General features: G+C 36.4%; 4 protein-coding genes across 8 annotated transcripts in view; all 4 read right to left on the reverse strand.

The window, feature by feature from the left end:
• The window catches only part of LOC145229770 (focal adhesion kinase 1-like), an 88,498-nt gene extending 83,904 nt beyond the window's left edge, over positions 1-4,594 (reverse strand). For 3 of the 4 annotated variants that reach the window (XM_080095098.1, XM_080095097.1, XM_080095096.1), the window contains exons 1-4: positions 4,157-4,594; positions 2,602-2,676; positions 2,244-2,333; positions 1,277-1,382 (exon numbers count right to left, since the gene is read on the reverse strand). In XM_080095098.1, coding sequence (XP_079951224.1) covers positions 1,277-1,382; positions 2,244-2,333; positions 2,602-2,676; positions 4,157-4,511 — 626 coding nt within the window. In that variant the 5' untranslated portion in view covers positions 4,512-4,594. Of the gene's footprint in view, positions 1-2; positions 566-1,276; positions 1,383-2,243; positions 2,334-2,601; positions 2,677-4,156 lie in introns of those variants that run through there. The other variant, XM_080095099.1, reaches the window with a different exon arrangement.
• Positions 4,595-8,906: 4,312 nt separating this feature from the next.
• Positions 8,907-12,568, reverse strand: LOC145229151 (adipocyte enhancer-binding protein 1-like). Of its 2 annotated transcripts, none has more exons than XM_080094438.1 (7): positions 11,809-12,568; positions 11,591-11,749; positions 10,906-11,019; positions 10,784-10,840; positions 10,397-10,549; positions 9,888-10,078; positions 8,907-9,221 (listed from the first exon to the last, which is right to left on the reverse strand). In XM_080094438.1, exons 1-7 carry the CDS (start codon positions 11,870-11,872, stop codon positions 9,072-9,074), a joined length of 888 nt encoding a protein of 295 aa, XP_079950564.1. In that variant the 5' UTR covers positions 11,873-12,568; the 3' UTR covers positions 8,907-9,071. The 2 variants fall into 2 exon arrangements, with proteins under 2 accessions (XP_079950564.1, XP_079950563.1); XM_080094437.1 differs by having other exon boundaries at positions 9,879-10,078; positions 11,809-12,567.
• A 140-nt stretch (positions 12,569-12,708) lies between these two features.
• Positions 12,709-13,838, reverse strand: LOC145230617 (uncharacterized). Its single transcript, XM_080096088.1, has 2 exons — positions 13,587-13,838; positions 12,709-13,085 (listed from the first exon to the last, which is right to left on the reverse strand). The coding sequence occupies exons 1-2, from the start codon at positions 13,780-13,782 to the stop codon at positions 12,964-12,966; spliced, it is 318 nt and encodes a 105-aa protein (XP_079952214.1). The 5' UTR covers positions 13,783-13,838; the 3' UTR covers positions 12,709-12,963.
• Positions 13,839-16,619: 2,781 nt separating this feature from the next.
• Positions 16,620-18,274, reverse strand: LOC145229335 (uncharacterized). The gene is made up of 4 exons (XM_080094658.1): positions 17,982-18,274; positions 17,539-17,698; positions 17,402-17,473; positions 16,620-16,918 (listed from the first exon to the last, which is right to left on the reverse strand). The coding sequence occupies exons 1-4, from the start codon at positions 18,189-18,191 to the stop codon at positions 16,899-16,901; spliced, it is 462 nt and encodes a 153-aa protein (XP_079950784.1). The 5' UTR covers positions 18,192-18,274; the 3' UTR covers positions 16,620-16,898.
• Between the last annotated feature and the right edge of the window lie 3,645 nt (positions 18,275-21,919).

Here is a 21,919-nt window from a genome sequence, read left to right on the forward strand (position 1 = left end):
ACCTGGAGGCAAAAATAGATTGGGATCTTGATACTGGTATGTTATGTTTCAAACTTGTGTCAGTGTAATCCTCAGCAAACTGGTACTCATGCACTCGACTCAATAGTGAGGACGACCGCTCAGCACTTTGCTGTCTCAAATGCTGGAGCGCTGACTTTGCAAGGGGTGAGTCGGAGGAGACTGACCTTTTGTGTTGCCGTGACAACTGCCTGGATGGATCTGGGAACTTGAAACTAACTGGCGAGTTGAGTCTATCTCGAGGCTGAGCAAAAGCGGATGGGGACGAGATATCGTGTGGCGACAGATGCGAGGTTTTTCTGTACGATGGACCAGCCAAATAATTAGTTTGTGCTGTGGAGCTGGGTAATGCAGGAGCACTTAGTAGAAGTTGGGCATCATTTAACAAAATGTCAACACCACTATTTTTGCGTGGACGGCTTGTGCTTTTATGGGGGCTCAGCGAGTTTCGATGTTTTGACTTGTGTTTTTCCAGGAACTGATGTTTCGCACTGATTTCATGTATAGGCCCATTGTCAAAAGCACACAGCATCGACAAAGACAACCATTCCCAACCAACCAGAAATCCAAACAAGAAAAGCATGAAAAATATAAGATGAAAGAGTGATACATGCAACTACACAGCACACTAAACACCATGCATCACTGTCAGCAAATCTTAACAGTGTTTGAATACATACACATATATGCCATATAGCATAATGTGGTGTAAAATGTGACGAAAGGTGTACACTGAAATTGAAAGTTTTGAGAGAAGACCTCTTTAAGCATGCAGAGAAAGTTTGGTTACAGATGAATTAATCATTAACCAAGAATGAAGGATATGTAAATACTCTAGAAGTGTGTAATTTATCAATCCTACATTCAAAATTTAACACCACACTGACTGTAACATTTGGATGTTTACTTTAACAAGTTAGCAAGAAGTATAGGACAAGGTGTTTATCAGGCCATAAGCTACCACATGCCCATCATGTTACTTCCCAAACTAATAGAACGTCACTTCCTGATGTTAAACAATGCAGCAAGATTACATTAGCCTAGTACTGTTGTATGCAAGTGGCCAATTCAACAGCAACTGAAGACAAAAACATTAAATGAAGACTAGATATTTGGTCTGTGGCATTTTAAAATCCTTTGAAAATCAATTTTAATGATATTGACAGTGGTCATAATTTTTTTTCCCCTTTTTTGAACTATAACATCATTTTTTGCCTAATTTGCAGTTTGACATAATCAATACTTTTAAAAGACCTACGTTATAGCAGCAGCTGGTGAAGATTCTCTTCTTTGCAAAAGGTTTTGGCTTGTTGAGACATCGAAAAATGAATGACGATGGCCGCTTTTTAAATTTCTGGCACGTTCTGTCAAAAAAAAACATTTTCAAATTTTCGAGAGTTTATTTTGCCCAACAACACCCCACTAAATTTTGAACCATACTAGTCAGAACAACATAAAAAAATATGGATTACGATATGTTTTTGCAGTCTGCAAAAAAGGTTTTACATATTAAATGTCTCACAAACACCAAATTCACTTCCAAATTACTACGTATTTTTGCTTGTCATTTGGAGTGCTAAAAATATCTTTAAGTAATTAGCTTCTGCAAAAATTTAGGAATTAGAATAAGATCGATGAAATCTTGTATTCACACATGACAAGCCAAATAAATGTGGACATTAAATTAAATTTCCAGGAATTTGGTTAAACATAAAACATTCCTGTTTTAACAATGTGTTGGGCAAAAACAAGTGGAGTTTCTCAACATTTCCTCAAAATAATCTTTTATGCTTGATTTATCAGACGTGACTTTCAGGACATTACTAAGCTGAACAAGTTTACACAGTCACAAAGGTGCAAAACACAAGACTGACTATAAAAACACATCTCTATTGGTTGGTTTTCACAGTAAGGTTTACAATAAAAGATAAGGCTAGCTTAGGGTTTAACCTGCATACTTAGGTTTCCACAGGCAGTGAAACACAATACATTAGGTAAAATATTGTAACTAGGGCTTTAGCCAAAAAAATCTTGTTTCAGATTTAACCTACTAAAAACTAGTTAAGCAAAAGTCAACAATTATGAACATGAATTCTTCAATAGGAACAATCCTGAAGCCTGATTAGCACACTTGTATACAAATCTTAATATGCTTGGCCTATTCAAGACTTTATATTGTATCAACTGTTAGGCCTGGCATACTGTACCGTCAAGAAAATTGATACCTGAAAGTACAGTCCTTTCTAAAGGCTCTTCCTCCAAATCTGGTGGCAGATCCTGAGAAATGAGGTTCTTTATTTTACAGCGAGGTGCACCTGTGTGACAAGTACAAATTAAATGTTAGATTGTTGTGTACTTTACGCCTTAAGAAACACAATGACAAAAAAACAGCTTGATCAAGAATTAAATAAGTATAGAACTTTCGTCAAATAAATACAGTTTTGCTGGTAGCATTATAAAAATAGTAACTGTTTCAATTTCTAGAATAGAATGCATTCCCTAAGCATAAGCTTGTCTTATTGATCAAGCTTACGGTAAAGCATGAAATAACTTTATGTAAGCACATAGGATCTGTGGGCTTACCTGATAATTTGGCAGAATCACAATCTATTGACTTAATCCAAGTGCTAAGTGCATCACAAGTAAACAAATAAGATTCTGCAGAAAAACAAGCAGCATTTAAGTTTTGTAGCACAATAAACAGTAGTCAACCATGTATTTTGTCAAGCATATATACCACTTTTTTGTTCCATTGACAATTTAACGTAAGTTATACCACACACAACTGTCACAAACAAAGGATTGTTTGTTTTTTCATTTCGTTCCGAAAAGAACAGTACTGCTGTTAAGTTGGTAATGTGTATATTAACCAAAGGTGCATACGACAGTGCAACAGTATAAAACTTAGAAGAAATGTACGTAACATGTATGAGGTCACACTGACAATTCTGGGATTTCGCTAAAACTTTGTTATTTCAAATTTTTTACACCTAATTTGCTTGCCAAAAATGTTGATGTAGCTTTTTTTCCAAAATTCAGTGCTTAACTGCTTATCTCGTCAAACAGGTCAAATTGAATTAAAGTTTTCAAACCATTAACAAAACTTCTCTTTTTCCTGATGCAAATATAACTCAAATTATACATTTCCTTTATGGTTTTTGCTAATTCTTAAATTTGTACAAAATGGTTGATTTTGACTTTGGACAACTTGTTTTTGTTTGATAAACTGAACATTTAATCACGAAAACGTTTAAAACATAACACGGAATATTCATCTATTCCAAATGAGATACCACCCTTATTTCCTAACAGGAACACATCCACATACGATTGACCCGCATCCCTACTACACCTATGATCACCTCTCAGAGTCTCAGCTGATTTCCTTCAGCCTATAATTTGCTGAAAATTACCACAAACCTTTATACGCATAAAGTAAGAAATGAGGTCAAAGCGGCAACAAACTTGTTAAGATTTGATAAAGCTCGGTTCAATTTACGATGCTACACGAATTCGCAAAAATTTCAATCAATTTTGCATGTCGTGTGATCAAACAAATAATAATCTCCACCACTTCCTGCTACGGCGTATCAACTCCTTTTGCCATTTGTGGCAATCGAAAGGGTACTTCCCCCGCCGTTGACCTGACTTCACTGAGATTTTGCATTTGTCAAAGGTATGCCATTTTTGCTGCACGTGGAGCAGGAAACGTTTACCAGTCGGACTTAACTGGCCCTGACCGCGCATTTAAAGAGCAGTTGGTTTTTTATCATGATCGACATTCACCTGATTGTCATCAATGCACCTTATGGGTTATAAAATGCAGAAAGTCTATTTCTTTTACACGTTCAGCACAATAACTTTTCGAGCACCAGTAGAAAGCGCTTTATTATGATGTAATGTTATCTGCACGTTTTGACATGCCATCTGCGCTTGTACTCGTCTTTTTTACTTGTTTCTTGGTTTGTATATTTATTCATTTAAGAATGACACGAGCTGCTGTCGAAACGTTATGTTTTACACTAATACAGTGGCTTGTTTGTTTTTTGGTTAGGATTTTTAAAATCGTGTTACCTATTATGTAAAGCTTTTAAGAATTTGGTATTCCTATCAGGACGATATGCTGTGTTTTCCTTACCTGATCCAACGTAGGCCCTCTGGACAGCCACTTGGTCCTGAGTTGAATCAAATTCTTGTGAAAAAAGTCCGCCGTTTGAATAGCGTTTACTGACAGGTCTGTTGCCTTTGGTCATGGCACCGGCTCGACGCCTCACAACCGTGGACGAGCCTCTTGTGGGGTCGTTACTAAAATACTCAGACCCGGCATCATCTTCGGAGCCGGACGAAAAGTCTGAATTTATTTTGTCACTTTTGTCGCTCTTGTCGCTTGGTACTCGGCGGACCTGAGCTCCAGAGCTGCTGGAAGTTTGTGTGCTGTCCCCCTTTTCATGTTTCTTCTTTCGTGAAGAGCCGGAGCCAGCGAATTTCAGCATTTTATAGCGCCTTTAGTTAACGCTGACCATCTCTAGATCTCGGTACATGCGCGACTGGTTTGCAGCCCTAATCCTAAATTTTATCGATAGGTCTTCTGCAAAAGGAACTAAGTGTTGAAAAACAAAAAGCTTGACGTAAAAAAACGCAAAGCTTGGGTACGAAGTTGAAAAAATATTTTCTAAAACAGCTTCAATTAATAAAGCACACCTTGAGGTAAAACTTTGTTCATAGAAAACAAAATACACTTTGTCGGTTGATTTGGATGTAAAATGGACAAAAAATGCCTAGGTTTACGTTCGCATATATTTTGATGAAAACTAACTTCTTGGTATGTTTTTTAAATAAAAACAACTATGGAGCCACTTTCCATTTTTTACTAATAACCATCTGAGCATGACAAAATTTTGAAGCGTTGTGTTTTGTTGGTGGCCCGACGTTTTGGTTTTAGCCGGAAGCCTAAAACATTTGGAAACAAACCGACCTACACAGATGAGTCTAAACGCCAACCTTACACCACCAATATACATCATAAGCACCGAAACAGCTGTTCTAGAACATATAGAAGAAAAACCTTAAACACAATTTCGGCTAAAATAAATCACGTACATTTCTGCTTAAAATTATTCATATAGCAGCTAGTGCGTTTTGTATGCTTAGAGTGGAACCAAGGCAAGGCTGCTGATGCCAATAGACACTGTGCGTGCGGCGTTTCCGTTCCCTGCAGGCGCGTGTGGCGTCATATTGCCATCGCGATTAATTATTTCAGTCGGTTACTGCGCAGTGACGTAACGCTGTAGTGCAACAATAATACCAGCACGCTTTCTAACACTGGGCCTCACGATCGAGCATGAATACGGAAGTCTCTACAGCTGGTAGCATGGACATGTGTCGCCTTGTCTGCACTCTCACCTTTATCAGTCTGACGTGGAAGGTTCGTTCAACGTAATTCAATTTAAGCACCTGGTTTTAATCCTTTAATACAAAAACGGACCAACATTTGGATGCAAATAACTGGTTTCAAATACACATATTAAGGGTTTTGTTCACGTTCATTTTTGATTTAAATGAAAAGAAAGTCTTTTTCGCCCTGCACTTGTCCTAAATGGAATGAAATGCATTGTTGATAGGAAAATAAACCTTATTTGGCAGTGCTTTAAAATCTAAGAAACAGTCGTGGATTGAAAATGAGGGCAAAGGAGAAAAACAATACAGTTTATATTCATATGTTCAAAACATATGGGCTCACTATTTGAAAACTTTCAAAATGCTATGAATAAATAATACCTTGCTGTTGACAAAAAGCCCAAGTTTTGCTTTTTGACTTATTTTCAAAACAGAATTTGTAGTAAAGATTTGATTTAACTTCCAACCATTACGTATCCGTCGTTATGTCCTAAAATGTACTCCAGTAGGTATATATATAAAAATAGGTTGTGGGCAGATGAATTTGTCGCTATTGCGTCAGTACAACACGTTGGCACTGGTGAAATCACATCTGATCATACCAATTCGTATGTCATATGATGATTGCTTTCACACCACGTTTAATCAACAAACTAATGGAAGCCCCCGCGCTTGCAGTTACCTCTTATTACTACAACAAGTAAAATCCTTACATTGCATAAATATCGTGAAAATAACATAGCTGTCCTTTAGTAAGGCTATAACCGGCAAATCACAAATCAGGTTAATGTATTTATTTAATAAGTCCGACCCTGCGTGCTTGGTTACTGCAACGGCCAAGTCAAGTCAATACGACTAACAGTTTCATACAGTGTTATGGCGTATGGCTTTGGGCCAATCGTTTCCACGAAACTAACAAAAACGTTGTGGCGAATTATGCACGTCCATTAACAGAAGACCAGTAATCCAAGAATCGCTCAGATGATTCCAGTTGCGGATAATATAAACTAAACTGTCTAATTTAAGTGTACTGAAAGTTTCAGCTTATGAAATGAATCTCTATAAACGCTCAATCTATAAAACTATTGACGGTTTTGATTCCTTGTAACAATAAACACACTATGACTATAGTATATGAAGTTATACACATAGGTGCCGAGTGGGCGGTGGCGGGGTGGCGCCGCCACCTTGGGTTTGTAAAGCACGGTGGCGGCCACCGTGGATATTTTGGTTTGTTTGTGGCGGTATCGTACGAAACATTGTAAAATCTGAGAAAAATCAGGAACGATTTTGCTTCTTAACAAGCGTGCTGGCGAAAAAGCAGCAAAAACTGCAACCTGTTTCGATTAGTGCCTTGTTTATGAGGTCAAACACACAATTGTTGCCAGTGAATGTTTGGCCATTATTGTGTACAATTCGATTGTGCTGTAATAAATGGTTATTTTAGGTGATACAAAGCAAAAACAACATGACAAAACATTTTTTTAAACGCTGCTAAACCAATGATAAACGTTACACAGCAAAGTGTTACAAACAATTACTATTTCAAAAATTTCTGTTTTATGATTTTGACAAACGTTGCATTCTATGGGAAGTTTGTTGGGCTTTAGAGTTTGAGCTCATGTGGTGGCACGCATTAGTGACGTCACATAAAATGACGTCATATTTCTAGTCCGCCACCTTGCATTTTTGCAAAACTCGGCGCCTATGGTTATACATACTTTATCGCCCTTTTCCACGCATCTTTTAAAGATTGTGTGATCAACGTTCAACCTTTATTTGCTAAATGTTTCATTAAACTCAGAATAAATGCTAGAAACGTTTTTTTTTAATCCAGCCTTCTAAATTGATTATTTTTTGATGATGACTTTGACATATAAGGCTCTGAACAGACATATCATGATTTCGACATCAAAACACGTTGTTAGAAGTAATCTAAATGATCTAACTGCAACAATAGAATTACACATTAGCACGAATACATGGGTCCAAAATCAAACAAGGCTGGCGCACTATTACAGTGATGATTTTGCTACACTGATGATTTTTCTAACATGTATGCATGCTGTTTCCTATAACCTTTGCTAAACATCTACTAAAATAATTTAAAAGCAGCTTCAAGACTTCTGAATAGTAAGCATCTGCAACTTTGTTCTTTTAACAACAATACTAACTTCTGTTTTGTCACAATGCCTCAATGATTGTTTCAGCAACCAAAGTTTTCAACAATAACTGTCGTTGCTGGATATAAAATTAGCTGTAGCCTAAGTTCAGTCATACTAACTACGTTGTGACTAAACCCACTGAGTGCTACTGCTGTAAATCCGTGGTTTGTATCTGTGAACATTTTCATCATGGATGTACCGCTTACAGTAGCCTTGCTTACTGTTCAACAGTACAGCTAAAGTCTTGCTGTTACATCGGTTAACGGTTGTGTTATATGATCAGGGAAGTAGCTATGAGGCAGTCTACTGTGCCTTCCTGTATGAGATGCACATACGTTGCATTGTAGACGGTTATGCGTAAATCGTTGCAACCGTGTCAGCCGGCCAAATTCTCAAGCGTAAATCTGGCCTTAGCCTCTACAGTTGCACGACAAACACGAAAAATTCTGTTTTATTGTACACTTGTCTCTAAAACCATGTTTTATCAGCTAAGTAACTGTCTGATTGACTCTTGACTCAAGGTAGCAACTCCAAACGCAAGAAACTGCCCGGTTAAAAAAAATAGAAAACGGCTTAAAATTGACTTAGGTAACAATCAATCGCTTTGATAACTTGAAAAAGTACAACAGACTTTTTTATAAACTAAGTATAATCGAAAACACCATTAAAAAAGATTACAATTGAAAACAGTTTTACCGGCGCCTGTAACAGTTCTGTTTTGTAGCTTACTTGTGGTTTGGTAATTAGGAAACGGCTTAAATCAATGCTCAGTGCGGTATTAAACAACTTTAAGCCCTTAACCACACCACTGCAACAGCGCTTTAAGCTAACTATAAACAACCGTTAAATACTACACTACCTTCCAAGAATTAACCCCAAATAACAACAAAATAATCACCAATTAGAATTTTAGGAAAATCTAAGCAACCAGCTATTAAACCACTCTATTCTGCAAACTCAGTAAAGTAAGTGAAGAAGTAACCCTTGGCGGAAATTATATGCTGTCATTTCCTGGGATGCGTGCCTGTTATCACGCGCATGCGCACAACGTTGTGTGTGCCGGCAGTTCTTGCGCGCGTGCCTCCTCATTAACGTTGCTGCAAAATTTATATCACAGTTTTGCACACTTTACTGTTGTCTATTTCATTTTAAGCCGTTTATGGTATTCACTGGTAAAGTGATAATTTAACAGTGCAATTTAAGAAGTCCAAGCACACGCAAGTGCGACTCCTAACGTTGACATTGGTTCAAGTGTTTTTGCCATACATTTATTGGGGTACAAATTGTGCGCCATTATTTCGTGGAAAGCAGAACACACAAAAATAGTAGTTTATACCAGAATGTATTTTATATAATCAAGTTGTTGTATAAAAATGCACAAAACACTAAAGGCGCAGCAGCGACAACAAGCGGTGGGCAGAATATTTGGCATGTTTAGTGAAACAACATACATAAAACTATATTATTGTTTCGGTAAAACAAATTTACTCCCTACGTTAAACAACAGCATTGTAGATATTCAAATCTTAAAATCGGATAAAAATGAAATTTAACGACCACGATTCGAAAATATCTGGCGGTTACTTTTTGTGGAAAAAAGTTGATTTTATGCGATGCTGGATCCGTATTTCCTTTAAATATCTGCAAAGTAAAATGTTTGTTGTACTTTTCAGGTATTTTATTTTCCTGTGTAAATTTATTGGATTATTACGATTATGCTTGTTTTTATTAAGTTTTATTTATGCATGATGTGCCTGGTAGCTATATTTTGAAAAAGTAGCCTGCCCTACATCACTAAATTTCTATTGCACCAACACTGCAAAGTGTACAATGCCGGGATGATTTATGCAGCCTTTTAACTAAGGGCAAACACAAAACACCGTTAAAAACTTGTCTAGTGCGCAATTTAGGTACAAATGTAAAGAACATCATGTACTGAGCTGAAATCGAAAGTAAGTCCAAAGCCTCATCCGAATTATTCAAGAAAGCCCAAATTAGAATCGAAAGTTGGTTAAAATTGCGGCTAAATATATTGGGTAGAGCTATTAACACAGGAACTCACAACAAGCCGGTTTGGGAATTTACGATAGGTGGCGCTAAAGGGCATAAGCGTTTACGACAACAATAATGGCTGATTAGAAAATTGCCGACCCTGCAATTATTTTTATCGTAAATGCCTATGTTCCGTTGCGCCACCTATCGAAAATTCCCAAACCGGCGTGTTGTGAGTGTTAATAGCTCTACCGCTATATTGAAACTAAAGCAAGAACCCGACCCGAAATGATCGGGCCGACTTACAACTCTGACATTGACTACGTTGTTCGCCCCAGAAATTGAGTTTATAGTTTGTAGCTGCATTTCTTCGTTGCCATATTGGATCACAAACGACTTTACCCATCCAACATCTCCCAATTCACTGACACCTCCTTGGGTAATAACTCCGTATAGTTGAGTTTTGTGAAGAAAGTCAACTTGTATCCATTCTCCAGAATTAGCATCTTAAGAAAAAACTTTACAACATAAGTTACTTCGGTTGTTTCATTTCAACATAGCAACCAATATTAGGACACAAATATACGAGATCGTACAAACAATTAGTGGTAAAATAAGTTATATCAAACGTTTTATTGGCTTTTCGTGTCAGCTAATCTAATTTAGTAAACAACCTTTCACAATTAATAGGTTTAGATAATGTGAGGATGAAACTTTACATAGTTTGTTTTTCAGTTTTATTCGGGTGATGACAATGAACGCTTTAACGTTGTACACTGAGAAATTGACTTGCATTTTCTTGTTTACTACCTTGTCGTACTTACTTTTGGGCATCCACGCTGGTTTTTGTCGGTTTAAACGTCCGCAAGACGGCGCCATTGCTCTACTTATCATTGAAGATGACGTCATTTGCTCATCGTATATCCGTCTACTTTTGATTCCAGCGTAACAAGAAACTAAATCATTTTCCGAAAATTCTGCAATTTAGGGAACAAAGGGACCTAACTAACAGGGCATCCATTTTTATTTATTTTATTTAGAAGTGACAAAATATTTATAACACTTACGCCGGAACGATTTGAATAACGCAATTCGTATTGGATTGCAAATGTATTTGAAAACATATTGTAACTATGAAAATCTACCTTATCTAAATTAAGTGAGATGAGCCTGTCAATAATCGTTAAAATTATGCAAGTTTGACAACCAACCTTGTAAGTATTTTTGTTTTCTTGACTTTATGGAGGAAATCATGTGCTTTCTCGCATCTATGTAAACATTTTAAGAGTTTAATTCCATTACATGTATTTTGCAGCACTTTGAAAACACTCACCGTGTAGGCGAAACAATGATTGGCGAACTCTACATGTAAATATTGTTTCGTTGTAGCTAAATCTTTCACAATCGGCAATTTTTCTTCTGCTGACAATCACTGTGCCACCATTTTCTTGGGAAAACGTAAATGTGCTTAGTTTAAAATATGATGTTTAAGTGTCCCTCCCAACACTTAGAATGGTTGGCAAGAGCACATTGTAACAACACTAACTATTTTTTCCAATACTATGTACAAAAGCACCAGTTTGGAAACGTTTATTTTCAGATCAAAATCGGTCAGCTTTCTTGTTTGGTTAAGAAAAATATATTTTGATATAAAACCATATTAAAAAAGCAAGAGGTTAAAAGAACTATTTACCTATTAATAAATCTTTACGAAAATTACAACGGAATTGTGAATGGTCCTAGAATCAACTAGCAAAAAAATTTGTGTAAAATATACCACATTTACATGTTTTTAAACGTGTCATGATATTGACAACAGTTCATTTTTATTGAAATTTGGGCTAAATTACAAGCTAAATTACAAGATTTCAATGGCAATTTTGTTGATTGTAAATTATAAGACAGCTATTGCAAGTTATCTATCCTGTATTAATACTGACATCATAAAAATACACACATATAAACCGTTGCATTGGGTAACAGTTTTTAATTTTGTGTCAGCAAACGACATAACGTACTTGTTATCAACTTTTCGGAGATGGCAGACAAGCACACGAGATCATTTCTGTAATATGTTCCTGTCAAACTGCTGGTTATATTCGTTACAGTACAATTTCCAGGACAAACAGCAGTCAAAAACTCCTCTGTTATCGACGAAAATCTCGTGTCGCAGCCGACTAGTACAAAAGCTCAATTATTATTTCCGATTTTTGTACTTATTTCTGACAGAACCAACCTTTGAAAGCTTGCTGGACATATTGCAAGGCTAGTAAATATAAAATTCGCAAAATTCCCTTCATATCAACATAGTCATCTGTTTTGTGCAGTAAGCTAGCCTGTCATACAGTGGGGTAGCTTTACATGTCAATGTTCGTTTTGCTGAAAACAATAGAATATTTTTCTGATGCAAAACGCGTCATCGACTATAAATCAGCAATTGCTGGGTCCACATATTTTTCAATACTGCGCTATGTTGTCATATGCGTGGCTTCACTAGCAAAAATCAGGCAGCAGTTCCAACTGTAACAACCTTTAACTCAGTTAAATTAACTGGAATCTATACAATACAACTCTTTTACTGTATTTTTCACTTGCTATTATCATTCAAATTTGTTGTTTACAATTGATTGTGATGTAATAATTGACGAAACAATAGACGTTTCATTTATCTCGTTGCTGATGTTTGGGTAGTTAACAGCACGGTTATGTTGGGGATTAGGCTGCCGCAATTTCCCTTTGTAACGGAGTCAGGAAGCTTGTGTTTCCAGCCGTGCGCCCGCAAATGTGATTTAGCGTTCCCTGCTGAATTTTCTACCACGTGTCTTGCGTTTCGTGTACACACTGGACTGGAAACACACTGGAGTCTAGACTGTGTGAAAACAGTAGCCTCAGTCTGCAATAGCGACGGGCCATGTCAAAAAATGTAACGCTCCAAACACATACGTGTATGATGTTGTTGAGTTAGATATTGAGTATTGATGAGCAAACCATAATGACATTGTTGTATGTTTCAACCGGCTTTGTTTGTTTGTAAACTTTTCTAATTCTTAACTTTACAAAAACATGCCTTCAAACGCTATTAGGCAGTGGGTCTTAACCGTTTTACTATCACTATCCCTAAAAACAACCAAACAAATTTCATTTACAACTGTTTATTCGTTTTTTTAAAAAAAACAGACGTAATTCTGAGTACAGTGACAAACAACCACAATATTTAGAACTGTAACCACAATGTAGCTTATTCAGTTACTGTCAGATATATTTTGCTATAAAAGCATCGTCGGTGTCTAAAAAAGCCGTATAGGCTTGAATAAAATATTGGCCTTTTCAATTAGTAAATCGTTACAAAAATTGACAATGCTACACCACTTAAAAATGTAACTACACATTCCTAACAAACGCAACGGTCCATCAATCCAGCATCAGACAACATGAAGAAAAGTTTTGTTACTACTCTTTTACATTTGTTTTCTGAATGTTCTTTCAGTTTTTCAATTCTTCCTGCGAGGATACCTAAACATAAAAGCCAAATAAATCCGTTTATTTTTTTATTATTTTACTAAACGTAGTTTTATTCGCAATCGAGTAATTGTTGTGTGTGGTATATCGTAAATCACGAGTCACCAGAGACTCAGTAAGACAGATGGAGACAACAGTCGCGTATAATAACAGGCTGAAAACTTTGACAAGTCTGAAGTCGTCCACCGTTTTTTTTATGTTTTTATATATTTATATTTCACCTAAGTAATAGGCATCACCATTGTCTTATTCAAATAGAAATAATTGGTAATGTCATTTCGCTCCGTTGTGATTTTTATGTTTCGATCCAAGACGATAATGATTTGTGGAAAAGGTTCCTACAACTATGGGTGTGGCCGACCAAATGTGAGTAAAAAAATCAGAACAAAAAATAAACAATATTTTCACATAAAGGTGACAACGAAATAAGCTTTGTGAGTAGATTTAAAATTTGTTTTAAATCGAAAAAGGCGCTCTTTGGACTATTTGAATTACCTGTTGTTCGACTATGCTTTACCGCGAAGAAAAAACGAGTAGGTGCCCCATGGAGCCACTCTTGGTAGAAATAAACTCCGTTGGAAGTGTCACCTCTCTTGATAATGAATTTTTCATCTTTAGAACGAATTTTTTTGGCCTCAAGTCGTTGACGGTTTGATTCCTGTTTTTCAAAGTTTTCGCCACTGGATTTCATTCAACTTACAATACATGGTAACTGTATGAACTTATAAATGAGAATAAACATCTGAGTTTTAATTTACCTCCAACAATATTTTTCCATGTTCCTCAGAAGAAAACTTTTCAGGTGGGTCAAGAGTTGGACGTTCGGTTGCTTGTATTCAAAGGTTGTTTTTTCGCCATTAAAATTCAACTTACAATAGGCCTACTTGGGTAAATGTATGAAAGAATAAATGATAAGAGAATAAAAGCAAACAGAGTAAATTTTGTCCAAATTTGGATTTACCGTTGGAGCGTATCTTCTATACTGGGTCGTGGCGCTGGGTCAAGGGATAGACGTTTAAGCTTGGATTCCTGATTTCAAAGGTTTGTTCATTAGCAACTAAATTAGATTTCACATAACTTACAATGCGAGGAAAAATGAATGAAAGAATAAAATCTAAGCAAATATAAACAAAGCATTAAATACTCTTCATGATCAATAAAAGTTAAATCACAAACAAAGCAAAAAATCTACTTGCCGTCGGATCGAAGATGGTGGGGTTAATTTTCTGTGGAGATGAACCCAGAATGACTCCATCCATATTGAATATGATGACAACATCAACATCATCAACTTCGTGCCCATAAATCTGCTTCTTTATCCCAATCTATACAGTTTCCCAGTTGTGAGCAGCAATTAAACGATCAACAACGCAGTAAAAGTCCACATATTAGACATGACGGATTTTTAATCAACCTGTAACTTAAAGTTAGTTTAGCGTTACATCACAACAAATTTATTGACAAACGTCCAAGCTCTTCTCCATGTCATGTGTGCTTTAGCAGCTAAAGCTGCTGCTGTATAACATGTCAAAATTAAACACTCACCGACAATCACGGAAAACAATTTAGCCTTCTTTTGTCCAAAAATTGCAATACAAACGAGTTTACTTAGGGCAGTACTAAACTCACCTCACTTAACTACGTTGTACAGTAAATGAACCAATCATTATAACCTGCAGACAATATAGCCTTATAATTTCACTGTTACGCATACGTAAGCGATTGTTACTTCATAACAGGAGTAATAGTGGGATAAGTTAGTCATGCAGTTAGTCAATGGGAGTTATTCCAAAGCAATTGTCTAGTTAGTACATTTGTTCCTTAAACTAGATTCACTATGTTTACTCCAAAACAACTTAATTTTAAGCAGGGTTGCCAGATAAAAATTGCTGAAAAGTGCCAACCACAACAAAAAAGCGCCAAACAAAAATTGTTTAACGCCAAAAATCCCGCCAAACATTTTTTAACAAAACTAGCAGGAGAACTTATATTATACAGCTGTATAAGTCCTTTTATTAGCCGAACTGTATTAATTTGGTAAGTAGAATATTTGAATGGCTGTGCGGGACCGTTTGTTTGTGTACCGTAACAAATAACTGGAAATTTTATTTCCCGTGCACTCGTGCAGTACTCGAAAAGAAGTAAGTTCCAAAAACAACATTACCTGGCTGTAAAATGATGTGTTGTTTAATTCCATTAACCAACATTTACCAAAGTTTTATATGGTGCCCCATGAAATGGTTATGGTGCCCAAAACAAACTACTGGCGATTGTGATGTTTGCCGTAAACATACGCACCTATTGCCTATTCAGGGTTTTCTATTTTCACTCGAACATTTACTTGGCGAATAAAAATCCACTTATTTACTGAACAGGGCCTGTTTTGCCACAAACTAACAGAATTGGACATTGTTCTGATTTGATTTTTCTTAACGTAGTCATTAGGGTTTCAAGATTAGGATTATTACTACCATATTAATCGAAATACAATTAGTTAAAAGTAAAGTCATTCAACATTATTGATGATGCAATTTACCAGACAGCATTAGTTTGACTTGGATTCTTACAATAGCTTAGAAGTGTTTTTCCACTTTCATGCACTTTCCCTTCGTAAGCTGGTTTCCACTTTTAAAATAACAATATTAAACATTTAAAAACTATTTAACTTCAATGGTGCACTCGCTGTATGTCACTCCTCACACAAACATTCGGATTCCCATCTTATTTTCTAATGTCTAGTCAGAGAGTAGAGACTACTATTGTATTGGTTGGCTAAAGAGGGGCATTCATGACGTAAGCAGTCATTAAATGAAAGATAACCTTAACCTGTATTGTAAAAGCGCAGCTAATGAATCTAACCTTGATTTTTGGGGTCAAAAAGATAACCCTTTGACAAACGATGCCCAAACGTTCATTAAAAAAAGCAAAAACGCCAAAGAAATCACTTGGGTGTCAACAAGTTCTATAAACCGCCAAATTTTACAAATATATCCGCCAAACCGCCAGTTGCAATTTTTGGTGCCAACCACTAAAAAAAACGCCAAATTTGTGGAATTTGGCGACAAATCCGGCAAATTGGCAACCCTGATTTTAAGTGAAGCCAATTGTTTAGTCTTAAATGTTTTTTTTTTCTTTAATGAAGAAATATTTGGGATATGTTTTTTAATGCCATGACAGATGCCCTATTAACCATTTTTATGTAGAAACATAAGGGCGGCAGCAAAAGCATAGTTGTTTATCACAACTAGCATTGCAAACTCTCAACAAAACACTTATCCTAAGAGTTTTAAATCCTAACATTTTACATGTTGTCTTTTAACCTACTACTTCTCACAAAGTTCTTGTAACTGACTTCTTTTAGCAGCGAGACGTTTGTCCCTGAAGCCTGTAAGCATCGGAGTGCAAAGCATGGAACTGATGATTAAATGCCTTGGCTTAACCGGTAGAGCTACTAACACAGGTACTCAATGCCTTTGCGATAGTTGAAGCTTGTGCATTACGAAGTATTCACTTTAGACACGGTAACTGGCTCTTTGTTTTTGATCAAGCTACATTTCAAAACTGTGTTCTCAACTTGCAACTACAAGCCTGTAATAAAAATGTTGTTGCCTTTATCCAATGTCTATTTTAATGCAAAAGTAAAAGCGGTCGTTCGTTTTTAAACTTTACTAAATTAAAGTTTCAAACGAAAATTACAACCCGAATAGATAAAACATCTAAATACTAAGCAGAAAAGCGGTGAACAAAACAGCTTCTGTCGTCCCAAATATATATTCAATCCTTTGTGTAGAAAGTGTGGCACTTCTGTTAACGACGTTTTACAACTTCTAAAAAATAAGCAACACAAACATTAGCAGTTATATTTTTCTAGGGTAATGTTTATTTAAGCTGCAGACAGTGCACACTGTTTCGACCTATAAGGTCTCATCAGTGCAGCTGGTCTCTCGTCACCAGCTGCACTGATGAGACCTTATAGGTCGAAACAGTGTGCACTGTCTGCAGCTTATCATTTATTGGCTCTATATGCTTTTACAATGTTTATTTAATTTTAAGACCATCCTTCCACTTTCTTGTTGTTGCATTAAATACAAGGTTGCACCGCGGAAAACTTTTAAAAGTGATTTTTTGTTATTTATTTTTTTACAAAACCTCACCCCAACCCAAGTTGCTATAACAGCATTTTCATAGATTTTGTTTAATAGGTGTCAGTCTTTTGTGAGTTACAGTGTGAGAAGATTTTCCTTCAATATCTTGTTGTTAATCAGCTAAACAAATTATTGAAACTACTAGTTGGTGTCAAGCCAATTTACTTGTGTATAAAGTTTGAGATACAGTCCTGCAGTCATTCTTTGAACTACGGAGCGTCCCCCAAGCAATCACACCTAAAAAACAAATGCATTCGATTTTATGAATTTGAAAAAGCACCGGTCTCCTAAATTAAATTTACCTAAAGTTGGTCCGTATGTCACCACAAATTTTGCTTCATTTATCACACTCTTGTATAGATAGCTTTCCGACGTTATGTAGGTCTCAGTGCGCTCGTACCTGTTCCCGTTATTGAAGTTTGTTTCTGCTGGATGCCGAAACAGAGCTTTAAGTTCTTCTTGCTGCGATTAAATAATTAAGAAAGTTACCAAACAATGTCGTTTCCCAAAAACAGACTAAACTGGATTATTATTCTTTAACAAAAAAAAACAGACTCTAATCAAATAAATTAAGACTTGGATGAATAGTTGGGATCGGGCCTGAAGCGTCGATGCAGACCAGCGATTACGGCAGATTTTTCTAGCCTACGCCTTGCCATGTGGTGAACGCTCGGTGGCCGGCTGATTGTGTATAACGACTTCAATAGGCCTGGTGTACTATGACTAGTCAAATAAAAGTTCTAACCGTTGGTTTGGTTCCAAAAGCTGAACTATCTGAAGAATAACCCAAAATTTTCCCCTCTGTGTCGAAGATAAGGACTATCTTAACATTGCCATTTCGACGAGCACGTGTTGCCATATCATTCCAAGTTAGGCAGTTTGCAAGTTTTGCACAACAAAGCATAAGCAATGCAATGTAAATCCACTTATTGAACATGGTGTCTAGTTTGTTCATCGACCTGTGAAAAGTTTTTAAAAAAAATGACAGGCCGAAGTCTATGCAAAACACAAATAGTCCAAACCATTGTTACGCGATATAGCCCCTTGGACGCCATTTTGTGTCCAAAATAGTACAGCGGGTATAGGAAAAACTTTTCAAAAAATAAATTGTTAGATTTTTACAAATTGGTGGCGCGAATTTGATCGGCCAAATTTAAAAACTTTTAGGTTCTAACATTTGATCGTGATTGAAATACAGTTTACTACATATCGAGAACAAGTAAACAAAATATTGTTTTAATTGCGTCATACTTAACAGTTACGAAATAACTTCAAACATTCTACGCGTCTCACTTACAAGAAAGAACACAAAAAACTCTACTATAACTTACAAATTAGTTAAAAACAAACTTTCTGAAGAGATTAAGGCCCGTCTCGCCTATAACTACTCGCATGATAAAAGTTCAAGACATATGTTCGGCTAAAAGGAAGTGTGAACAGTTTTTCCTGTTTTCAACAATAGATTAAGTTGTTTTGCTTCAGTTGCAAAAAACGTTTTTGAACAAAAATGCTGCGTTCGCTGAACAAAGCAAGGTTTTTTTAACAAAAATGCTGCGTCAGAGCTTAACAACGGAAGGTATAGACCAGTGGTTCTTAACCTTTTTACAACGGCCGAACCCCTACGATAATCTTCAGCATTTGGTCGAACCCCAAAGTTACATCCTATAGGTTTTTAACCCATTTTGTTTGTTGAGTCATAATTAGTTTTTTTCAAACGTATTGGCAACAGTTACTGTTTGTCATTTTGTTAAATTCTGACATATTTATAATACAAGCAACTTGTTTCAGGATTGCTTTAATTCCGGCAATTTTTAGTTTTTACCAAAATGAACCATTGCATTTTAGCATCTGTGCACAAACAAGAAAAAGATATGTTTTTGCTGCCAACAAAATTTCGTTGTTTTTCTGCTTCCGAACAACGCGCACAATGTTCTTTGTTACGTCAAAAAAAGAAAGAAAATCAAACTTTAGTGAAGGGGTGCACAACCTTTTAGCTAGGACGGCCGCATCGCAGATTCTTATTTCACAAACGACCGCCATTTACCTGCTTATTTTTGCTTTAAAATACTTGAATGATTTATATTTTATTTACCATCTAATAGCGCCCAAAAAGCCCAGATTAATTTCTGCACAGATTGAGCTGGACCGCGTAGAGATCAGTCCTAAGTGTTGATGATGTCATAATTTATATTGTGATGCTTGTGGTACATGTTTGTTCGCATTGTTTGCACACAATGGTGTACAAAAAGTCTGACGCGTATGGTTATTAGGCTGGTAACACTCTTTTTAGTACCACAAGAACTGTTTAGAGCAGTTTAAAAATCAAAATATTTAGCAAAAGAGTTACGTCACGGCCTCCAGTACATATATAAACATGTTCACTGCCGCACAAAATCGACTCTGTGGTGGCATGTGGCCGTCCGGCCGCAGGTTGTGTGCCAATGCCTAAGTGTAACCTTCCAGTGTTTTGATATTTGACAAATACAAATTGCCATTTTAAGCGAATATAGACTCTAAAGTTTGACAAAAACTAGTATTTGTATTGTTCTTCAAAAAGACCTTCGTCGAACCCCTAAATCGGCGTCGCCGAACCCCTGGGGTTCGATCGAACACTGGTTAAGAACCATTGGTATAGACCAGGGGTGGGCAAACTACGGCCCGCGGGCCGCATGCGGCCCGCCAGAGGACTTTATGCGGCCCGCCAAATGTTTCCGAGTAACGCTGAATAGTACTAAGAGCACAGGCGCAGAGTTTTAAAAATACGGGGGGTGCGACTTGCCGATACCAATGCCATATGCAGTATCTGTACCCGTTCGATACTTTGGAACCAAACACAGATACTTTTCACGTGCTTTAGCCTGTTGTTTCTGCCACGTTATTATGCAAATCGTCACTTGACACAATTTCTTCGCTCGATAAATGTAAAAGCGATTCACGTTTTCAAAAACAGCCCACTTTGCACTGTTGACGCCCAAACTTTGGTCACTTTGGATCATGTTTAGGTCGCTGCAGTACTTTTTGTTTAATGTTGGCACTCGGACTTTATTAACAAAAAACGTGGTTCAGCCTTTGTTGCAACAAACGCTTGTTTTTTTTTGAAACAATTACAATTGTAGCGTTTCAACCAATGTTTGTACAGTCATGAACAAACGTATTTGCATAAAGCTGAAAATATACTATGTAATAATTTTGCGCAGAGGTGCACAACCTGCTGCCGCAATCTATTTTGCTAAATATTTTGATTTTTAAACTGCTAAAACAGATTTCGTGAGACTGGATAAAAGATCAGCAGTCTAGTAACCATATGTGCCAGGCTTTTTATCCGCTTATTATGTGCAAGCAATGCGAAAAAAGGCACTGCAATCGTCACAATACAGTTTATGACGTCACAATACAGTTAGCTCCGTTCAGCTAAATTTATGCACAAGTTAGAAATTGTTAATCAGAGCATTTTAGGCGACTTTAAATGGTATATATATGATACAAACCTTATTCTTTGCATCAGTTGTTTTAAAACAAAACAACCAGCAAGCAATTGGCGGTCGTTGGTGAAATACTATGCGGCCCGGTAAGATTATAAACTTTTGAATGCGGCCCTTGCACTGAAAAGTTTGCCCACCCCTGGTATAGACAGTACTTAAAACAGGGGTTGGCAACTATTTTTGTACTGCAAAATATTTTTGAAACTAAAATGTTATCGCGGACCGGCCTTCAAAAAACTACAAATATGTACAAAAAACGTCTAAATTACTCTATCATCCGCGGGATATAGGCCAAATGTTTAAAGCATTTAACCTGAAAAAGTATAAAAAGTTAACGAACTCCTCTCGGACCGGCGGTTGCCGACCACTGGCCTAAAATATGGATGACTATGCACATTTCGAGTCAGACAGCAAAATTTCCTATACGTGTGATTTTTTTTAAATGAAACTTTGCTTCATAACACCCAAGGTACAGGTTTAATAGTGTTAAATTTTAATTTAATTGACTCCGGATCCACTTTAATTTGGCCTTTTTTCGGCAGGGTTGACAATATATTGAAATGTCTGGCAAACTTACAGTCAAACTTACAATAAACTTAAGTTTATTTGGCCATTTCATGGCAGAGCTGACTATACGTTTATACATCTGAGCAACAAGTTGCTCAATAAAAATTATCGGTAGTTTCTACATTTTTTTGTCAGTAACTTGGCAAACTAATACGCACTTGAGGCATTAAAGAAATTAAAATATGCTGCTAAAACAGCTTAGAAATACGTGTTGTAAATGTCAATGAACATTAAAATCTTGGCAGCATAACCAAAACCGCATTTTTTTAGTTACTCAACTTACACTGAAATCAACATAATTGAAAATAATCCACATATCACGCACCACGATTTATGATACGCATAATCTTGTGCATGTGTTGCTAATTATGTCGTTAAAATGTTACCACAGTTGTTCTTGTGTACCCAGGGTGTTTATGTGTATGTTAAAATACATGAAGAATAAGACATAACATCGTTTTCACGTCACAAACTCCCGAAATGATAAACAACTTTAACAACAACAGATGTTAATTTATTTGGTTTTAGTGGTTTAAAAAGGTTTTAGAATCATAATGCCATAAAAGGTCGTAAAAATACTTAAAATCAAAAACTGCAGTATTTGTGCACCTAAGCAATTTGTTTTTTAAAATGC

Source organism: Phallusia mammillata, chromosome 5 (assembly GCF_965637545.1).
Source record: "Phallusia mammillata chromosome 5, kaPhaMamm4.hap1.1, whole genome shotgun sequence".
Lineage (NCBI taxonomy): Eukaryota > Metazoa > Chordata > Ascidiacea > Phlebobranchia > Ascidiidae > Phallusia > Phallusia mammillata.